Below are 9759 nucleotides of genomic sequence, written 5' to 3' on the forward strand. Positions count from 1 at the left end.
CTAACCTCACATTTCACTCCCCATCGACAGAATGCGGCGTACGGCCACACATCAAATCTGGCAGAATTGTAGGCGGCAAAGGTTCCACATTCGGCGCTTACCCTTGGCAAGTGCTCGTACGTGAATCCACATGGCTGGGACTTTTTACAAAGAACAAATGCGGCGGTGTATTGATAACGAATCGTTATGTCATCACAGCGGCGCATTGTCAGCCAGGGTGAGTAGCAGTTACTTAATTTGAAAATAATATTTGTGAAGACACCTACTAATTGCGTGAATCCTAAAAATAAGCAAAATTAATTTTTTTTTTTTAACTTTCTAATATTGCTATTTTTTTAAAAAATTTCAATAGCTTTCTGGCCTCGTTAGTCGCTGTTATGGGTGAGTTCGATATCTCAGGCGATTTGGAGAGTAAACGCCCTGTTACGAAGAATGTTAAACGTGTCATTGTACACCGTCAGTATGATCCTGCGACGTTCGAAAATGATCTGGCGCTATTGGAGCTCGAGAGTACGGTGCAATTTGACACACACATAGGTAAGTGAGCAAATCAGCAAGGAAAAAAGGAATTGGAACATATATGCAGTTCTATCTAAAGTGAGTGATGAAATTTGCAGACTATACTTAAGGGTACGTTTGACGTGTCTTCGACAAGATCCTTAGATCCTCCTAGTTAGATTTATCTGCCATCCAACTCCGTCGATTTTTAACGGGATTAAGTCTGAACACAATCGAAAAAAAGTTTAGCCCATTAGCTCTCCGCGTTTTCGATTTCCGTTTCGTCTCGACTGCTTCTATGGAAGTCGTTTATTGGAAGATAGTTCCAACATCTACTTTCTATTGAGGCCGCCCCTGCGAGTGAGAGTGCTGAACCCATTTTTATGGAGTATGGACCATATTTGGTCCTGCAGCACTTTGCCAGTTCTATGAAGTGGGTTTCAAGCAAGAGTCCGGGAGGTATAAGCGATACACCCGCTTCAAGGGAGGTACATATTTGTGGCAGAAAAGTAGGTACCAGTTCTGGCCAGTTCATCTGCCGCATATAAACCTGCTCGTTTTGAATAAGCCTCGTTATAAGCGGCAGCTATTTAAAAGGAAATCGAGTAGCATCCTAAGGATTCGAGAGCGGCTTTAATGTCCGAGAGAACCATCACAGTCTTAATGGTTATCAATTCGGCATGATTTAAGTGAAACCTTTTGCGAATATCCGTAGGTGTATTTGGCAGTAGAGTTAGGTAAGCTTCCAAGACGGTATCTTCTCCCTTTTCTTTTCTCGAGGGAATCTGTGTGATTTTTTCAAAAGTGAACTTGAAACATGAATTTAGCAGCACTGATGTACAGTATTTGTGAGTGATCAAATCATATATCCTGTGCAAGTATATAGCCAGCAGCCAATATCAGTGCGCACCATTTAGTGTAGTCTTTTTTTGCTGTAGAGTTAGAAGTTATTGCACAACAGCCTTTAAGAAGTAGGGCTCTCTATTCCAAAATAATACAGGGCAGTTCTGCCTAAGATAAGTGCAAGTCATTTGTAAGGCAATTGAAAGGCAACAGGCAAGATAGTTTGAAATATTTTTTTTTTATTCTGGCATGAAAGTCTTACAAAAAAGCTGCCTTGCCATTTTTCATGGTGAAAAGCTCTTTTGGCAGAAAGCTTATGAGCATGTTCCAAATGGATATCATTTTGCTCGCGCTACGTCAACAAACGCAGTGGCCGATTGAGCAAAGCACAGGGGTGCCATTCGAAAAATCGGGCAGCAGATTTTTTTTCTTCTATTTAAAAATAATTATTATTTTTTTTTCGTTTTTAAATTAAATTTTTGGATTTCCTTGTTTTAAAAAGAAAAATATACACTATCTTAATTGCACTCACTTTTTAAAAACTTATTTTATGTATTACTTTTTTTTTATTTTAATTGTTTTTCATTCCATTTTCTTTTAATGTTTAGATTTTATTGTTCAATAAAGAAAAATATTTTTTTTTTTTAGTTTCATTTAAATTTTTGGCAATTATTTTAATTTTTTTTCTTTTTCTACTACTTCTTTTTTATGTAATTTTGTTTTACTTTTAGATTTTGTTGTTTTAAAAAGTCAAATATTTTTTTTACTGCATTTCATTTTATTTTTCTTAATCATTATTTACTTCTTTTTTAATTTAATTTATTTTAACACATTTTTTAAATCTCTTTTAATTTTTTATAAACTTATTTTATTTTTCTTTTAATTTATAGTTTTATTGTTTCAAAAAAAAACATATTTTTTATTTAATACAATTTACTTACCAAATACTGGTGATTTGAAGAACAGTTGCCGGAATAGTCCTTTTATGTAAATTAGAGAACTGAAAGGAATTCAATTAGTTAAAGCTTGTACCTTACAGGCCTGCAAATGTATGCATACTATGCCTATACCACACAATCAGTTAACGATTTCTCACCGTATATGAAAGGTTATAATTACCTTTTTCATAGCTCCGACAAGCAAAAAATCCTTGGGGTGCTTTTGAGTTTCGCCTGTACAAAAAAGTATTTATAAATGTGGGAAGGCTGAATAAAAGGGAGTGCCTTTGATAGCAGATGGTTTTTATGTTTTTGTTTTGTTTCTAAATACGCTTCATATGTAGGAGGTTGAAGAGTTGCACACACATACAAGTGTACGTTCATGCTTATGTATGGATGTATGTAATAATTAACCGCCAGTGGAGATATTCGGTTATAATTATAAAAATATTATTTGACCTTTTCTGTGCAAAGCGGAAATTGCAAACCTATTCTTTTGTATAAATGTATGATCTACATAGCTAGCTATTTGCAAAGTTCACATGTGCACTTGTGGCCACGCAGACATTACAACCACTTAAAAAAAATTAGGTAGAACTTTGTAAAGTCGTAAAAGTTTTGATTAAAAACTTTTGAAATTTTTACGAAAATTTTATGAATTTTTCTATGTGTTGTTACAATGTAAACGATGTTTGAAAAAAAAATAAATTAATAAATTAAGGAAAGTGTAACGCATTATTAAACAAAGTATGTAGTCTGAATTTCAAAAGTTACAAAAATTAGCAAAATTAGACAAAGTTTCACCAAAATTAATTAGATTTCTTAAAAGCATCCAGAATATGCAGTTTTGTAGGTCCAATTTTAGTTGAACAGAGTGCAATTCTTAAGTGGCTAGACTTATCGTTGATTTTTTGCATTTTTTTTTTTGTGGAAAGTGTTACACATTTTCTTCATGCAAAAAAGTTGTCCAAAATATGGAAGAAAATACGCGAACAAAAAATTTTCAAAAATCAATAGTAAATCCTAGCTAATTCGAACCTGCATTTTAATTTATTTAAATTTAATAGGCTCCAAAACTGCAAATTTAAAAAAAAAAAACGGTTAAATAGTTTCAGACTGTGATGGATATTTGTTAAAATTTATCGAATTTTTATAAATCTTCTAAAAAGTTTGAAATTTTTATTTACATAAGTTTTTCTAGATACTAAGCTATAGGATTCACAAGACGTGTTGACCGTCGTAAAATCTCATGCTTAACATTTTATTGTGTAAGATAATGATTAAAATGGTTTTAGAGGACTTCTAGCTATTTACCCCGAAATGCTTTTAAACTGATATAAAATATATCATTTTAAAATGTTGCTCATACGCCATGGGAGTGCGCGACCCAATCGAGAGTGAAAATGGAACCACAAAAATTACCAATAAAATTTTCAGCCTATTTTCCAAAAAAGCATGGTTTTCTCAGAAGTGAGCGGAGTTTTATTTTTTGGACGTTGCTATTAATCAACATTAATAGCCAAATATTTCGCACCAACCAAACCAAAACCTTCCTAAAATAACATTTTTCGCAAGAATTTTGATTGACATAAACTACACAAACACTTTGAACTTATTTCTAACTACTTTCCCTTTCACACTTTTTCTTCAGCTTTCAAACGGATTTGTAATACTTTTTCTCTTTACTTCTTTCCTTTTCCTTTTTTCCCTTTTCTTTTGCAGTGCCAATTTGTATGCCCAACGACCATGCAGACTTCACCGGTCGCATGGCGACGGTCACCGGCTGGGGGCGTCTGAAGTACGGCGGCGGTGTGCCATCTGTGTTGCAGGAAGTTCAGGTGCGTTCATGGCAGAATATGAAATTAAGTGTATATACTTATATGTATGTGTAGTAGTTGTACGCTTCTATATGGAATATATATGTATTTTAAGTACACCGGCAACATTGTGAAACTTTTTATTTTTCTTTCATTAATTCTTTTTATTTTTTTTTTGCATATATTTCGGGTATTTTAGGTGCCAATTATTGAGAACAGCGTATGTCAGGAGATGTTCCACACGGCGGGGCACAATAAAAAAATTTTGGGTTCTTTCCTCTGTGCCGGCTATGCCAATGGGCAAAAGGACTCATGTGAGGTAAGTGTTGGCACAATAGTGCTTTATGTTGTGGTTTCTCTATGGTTCCTTCCACATACATACACACTATGGGTAAACAATATTTAAAGTTTGAATAACAATAGTCCGCAGTATTGCATAAGTTTATGTAAATGAGATATACAAAAGAAATGACGAAATTGTATGTACTTTGCTGAACTTAGCCACCCTTTGACTTTCTGAATGCATTTGGCAGACGGATAATTAGATTATATATTTGCACTTTAGTTATGGGTACAATATCCTGTTCATTTTGACTGATGTTTTTCGTGGCAATTCAGCAAAATTGGATAATACCCGTTAAGAAGCCTTTAGAAAAATTCAAGTTTTCAACCCCTTTTAAAAAGTGTTCGTATTTGTTGAGAAATTCTTAGGAGGTGAATAATATTTAACTTTTTAAGGCTTTAAGCTATTCTCAAAGTAATTGGTGAACTTATCTGTGCCTCATCTGATAAGAGAGACTTTTATGTAGCAGCTGACCAAGCAGGCGCTGCATATGAAACTTTTAACATTTGATAAAGTAGAACTTAATGCCGGCATGCAACTAAATGCCGATTTCGTACCTTAGGCTTGGTATGACTATACTAGAACTAACCAGCATTTTCAATCAAATTTTGTAAATTTGTGGGCCTTAATCAAACCAAACTTGTACAAATGTCAATTCAAAACCTCCTGGTTAAGTCTGCCTGCCCTCATTTGAACTAATCAAAGGAGGTGCTCTTATGTCTCCTCTTCATTTTCATTGTATCAGCTTTTACAAAATTCACCATAGTCAATTTTCATCCTCGGGTCACATGAGTTTGGAGATTCAGCGGCCTACCGCCTATATGCGATCCCATTGTTGAAAATATTAGAGACAACATTACCGGGTTTTCAAATAAGGGTTTGGTATCCTATTCTCGCTTAGGATTAATGTGGAATTCCCTCTGTTCAACTAATTCTACGAACGATTTGTATTCAAAGAAACTCCGCGCTCTTTAACAGCTTCGAATTTATTCTGAAAGGCGCCAGAGCCCTAATGGCCAGCTGTCTGCCCGAGAGGTTGGCGACTCGGCTCTCTGCATAAAATCTATTTTCAGCTTCTCAATGACAACATTCCGCGAAAGCGAATAGTTCTACCTAGACAATTTTCAACAACTACTCGAAAGCCCTGTCCCTGTTTGGTACAAGTGGTGAATAAATAAATTATATATCCCAACCGGCGTATCAAGTTCCAGTCTGCTATAGATGGCAGAAGGAACCCAAAGGGTCGATAAAATTATATTTCTGGTAGTTTTTAATCAGTGTTCTTCTTGTCTTGGGTAGCAAATGGGAGATTTTATTAATTAGAAAAGCTAGTGTACTACCGTTATCTCTGATGTAGGCGCTTATATCTATTTGGCATAAAGCTCATTAAAACTCCATTCATCCTCGTTGCTGAATCCGAATATGAGGCCCGTTTGACTGGTACTAAATTTTCGCAATTTACTCGAAATTTCAAAAATCTACCTTTTCGTAAGGTTTCAAAATTTGGGGCCAAAACGGCCATTAGGGAAAAATATTCCTCGAAAAATTGTATTATATATGTCCAAACAAAGTATTTCGCTCAGGTATCAATTTTAGCTCTTTTTTTCATTTAATTAAAAAAGCTTTCGGGAGCCAAGCCAAACACATTTTCGTCCAGGAGAGTTTTTTTTTTTTAATCTTCATCTACCATTTCCTACGAGCTTCCACCGCAATAGCTGATATCATCTCCTAATTAATAGCTAAAACCAAACCTACTCTAACCTCCGTTAACCGTAACTTATGTAACCTTATCTATGTACTACATACCTTAGCGCGTTATCAGTGAAATACGCTCAAGTCAATAAACATATTATTTTATAACATCGCACTTTATTCCATTTTCTCTTTCCCCAACGCCTATACACACTCACTAAATACTTGAAACGCAATTCATTCTACGTCAACAGGGTGACAGCGGTGGTCCATTGGTGCTGCAACGTCCCGATGGTCGTTACGAGTTGGCTGGCACTGTGTCGCACGGCATTAAATGTGCGGCGCCCTACCTGCCGGGTGTGTACATGCGTACAACATTCTACAAGCCTTGGCTGCGAAGCATAACGGGGGTGAAATAGGAGAAGAGCAACAGTCAAAAACTGGCGAAATACACAAACAAACAAAAATGCATAAAACAACGTAACGCAGCGCAATAGCAATACCAACAATGTCATTATACATATTAAATATATACATACATATATATATATATATACACATCGAATAGATATAGATACATTTAGTTAGGTATTTACAAAGATTAAACTTACAGTTAGCAAAAATATTATTATTAAAATTGTAAAAACAAAACGAAATTAACGAAAATGTAAAAAGCAAAAGCAAGGCAATTTAAGTGCAAAATGAGATTAGAAAATCAACGAAATATGCGCTGAAATAATGTCTTTGTGCGTTCAAAACACAGACGCAAATTTGAAAAAAAAAAATTGCGTGGAAATTGAGTGACTTTCATTAAAGCGAGAAAAAATTGGGGAGAGTTTTGTTAAGTCGCACGCAAAGCTCATAGCCCTACTACATATTTATCTTTATTCAGAAGCAAAATTTAGGCAGCCACTGTGCTCAGCAAACTTCGTAAATATTATGATTATTTTTTCACATTCTTCCGCTTGGCAATATTTTATCATAAATATTTATCGAGCGTATTAATCATAGTGACAGCAAACAAGTGACTAAAAATACTGGTGAGCTTTTGACAAGTCACAGCGCCCGAAGGTATGCAAAGAATTTGTGTGTGTCTTGAATGTGCAGGTGTTTCGAAATGCGACTACTTTTAGCCTTCAAGTAGTTCTACACCGACGGATAACTCTTTCACTGCCACAGTGAATTCATTTTTTTTTCTCCTTCTCTTTTTAAGCATACTTTTCGGCGCATATGCTATGATCGCTCTTGGATCTTGAACGTTGCACTCAAAACTAGAAAACTCAATATTTTTGCCAGCACCTTCACATTGTAAGTTTCGATAAAATGCACCTGGGGCAGGGAAGGGGCAATTGAAATTGCAGTAAAGTAATTCTTAAAAAAAAAAAAGAAAAATTGTGCCTAAGTAGTCTGAATATATATTTTTTTTTTATTAAAAACTTAGTGTTGTGTCTTAGTTTTAAAATAATTTTATGAAATGGTGAAAAACTAAAACAATTCTATACATAAATATTTATTGTTAGTTAATTTTGAAGGCACCAAACGAAGCGATTGGCAAACTGACGTCGAGTTGAATTTACTATTTAATTATTTTAAATAAATATTTATTGCCTACTTTTAAGCAACAAAACTATTTATTACACTATTTGTTATATCTACAATTACGCTATCTATTTATTTATTTATTTATTTATTTATTTATTTATTTACGACCCTTTAAAGGCTTCTCCTGCTTTATTGGAAAAGTATTTAATAAAAAAATATTTTGAGGAAATTTCTTACTTAATTAACTAATTTTTTTTTTCACTAAAAATGCTGTTTAATCCGAAAGTTTATAGTAAAGTTTTTCATTAAAAAATTACTAGAAAGTATAAATGAAATTCTGTGTTTCAAGATTTCCTTGTTTGCACAATTTCATTTTTAGTTTAATTGAATGAAAATAAAAAATTACATAAAAACAAAAGCGAATAAATTGTGTTAGTATAACGAACAAATACGAATCATTTTAATTTAATCTAAACTAACTTAACTAATCGTAAACGTAGTTAATTATAAAGTTATTTTATTTAAAATGTTAAATCAATTTTTACAAAGAAATATTTATGAATTGTACGTAAATTTAGAATAATCTTATTTAAAAAAAAAAATTGTTTCATGCATATCGTTTATAACTTAAGCTCATAAATCGAAAATATATATTTTAGTATAAAATAAAAATGAAAAATACAACTGAATTAAAAAAAAAAAATGTGACAAAATTGTTTTAATAATTCTTGCATTTATTTTTATTTATTTATTAGCATAAAATTTATTATGCTGTATTTCCACCAGGCATATAAATTGTCTTGGAAATGAACTTAATGACTACGTTTCTTTATGTAAAGATATAAATTTGTTTTGTTGCACAACGACGTCATTAAAATTTTTTGTCATTCAATGCCCGGTGGAAACCCAGCATTAAAATGTTATGTCTTGTGGAAAATTATTTGAGTTGTTTGATGAGTTTTTAAAAATTCATCGAGGCCGCAGCATGAAAATCGACCGAACGAGAAGGTAACATTAGTTAACCTGAAGTGAAGGTTTGACGTGGAAACCACACACTCGATTGTTTGAGCAATGCATCGGCATGATATCACACGCTATGAGGTATAATCACACTTGGTCTCCAGTATCAGTAAAAAAAATGCCGGACCAAAAGCCGAGATCCTTCTTAACCCTTAACTTTCAGTAAGGCTATCAAAGCAGGGTTAAATTTTTAGTGTAACCCTTGAGCTGCCTTTAAAAAATCTACTTTGATGCGCCTACTGAGCATTAGTAATTGAAATAAAATATAAATTTGGTCACTTAAAGATTCCATGTGGAAACAAGCTGAATAACTATTTTCATTAACACATTGGCATCAATGTTTTTAACGCCCAACTTTTTTGTTAAAATGTTTGCCCTTTAATGGCCAGTGGCACGCCGAAATTTCTAGCACCAATCCGATTTAAATCGACCAATGGGTGGAACCGACTATTTTTAATTTTTTATGAATTTTGGTAACCACTTTTCTTTAATCGTATAACGAAAGGGAAAAAGTTCAATTTTTTTCGAAAGTTATGCAAACTTCTCTATTTCACAATTTCTGGGATTTTGCGAGTTTTTTATTTTAATATCTCAAAAGCTATTGTATAAAAAAATGCGAAATATCTACAGAATTTAGAAATTATAAAAGTCGTAAAAGTGTCAAATACCTTAAAAACCGTCCTAGAATGCAGAAATGAACTCTGGACAAAAATGTCACCTGGGTGCATAATATCCAGTATAGGGTAACAAAACTACCAAGGAAAGACTATAGACTTATGTTGGGTCAAAATTTGTTATCTACCCACGCCCTTAATATGAGTGAGACTGTCCAGTGCTGGGAATTTTACGTCTTAGCTTGCTCAAACAAGCAACGAGAGACGGGTTCCACAAAATCCTATAATTCGCTAAAAAGTGAGTGGTCTGTGTAAGGATTTTACTAGTCAGCCAGTTAAACCTAACCTAACCTAGCCAATTCATCTTAAAAGATCCTGAAATTTTCAAGAAATTGTTTTTTAAAAGTATAATTTTTTAAAGATATGAATTTAAAAAAAAAGCTTTGCAAACT

General features: G+C 33.5%; 1 protein-coding gene across 1 annotated transcript in view; it reads left to right on the forward strand.

Annotated features, from left to right (window-relative positions):
- The window catches only part of LOC118743955 (serine protease filzig), a 47744-nt gene extending 40374 nt beyond the window's left edge, over nt 1-7370 (forward strand). The window contains exons 3-7 of the mRNA XM_036476717.1: nt 31-217; nt 353-537; nt 4002-4117; nt 4296-4415; nt 6386-7370. Of these exons, the coding sequence (XP_036332610.1) occupies nt 31-217; nt 353-537; nt 4002-4117; nt 4296-4415; nt 6386-6550 (773 nt within the window). The 3' untranslated portion in view covers nt 6551-7370. The remainder of the gene's footprint in view (nt 1-30; nt 218-352; nt 538-4001; nt 4118-4295; nt 4416-6385) is intronic.
- Nucleotides 7371-9759: the final 2389 nt, after the last annotated feature.

Source organism: Rhagoletis pomonella, unplaced genomic scaffold (genome assembly GCF_013731165.1).
Source record: "Rhagoletis pomonella isolate Grant_MI unplaced genomic scaffold, Rhpom_1.0 Rhpom_scaffold_00007, whole genome shotgun sequence".
Classification (NCBI taxonomy): domain Eukaryota; kingdom Metazoa; phylum Arthropoda; class Insecta; order Diptera; family Tephritidae; genus Rhagoletis; species Rhagoletis pomonella.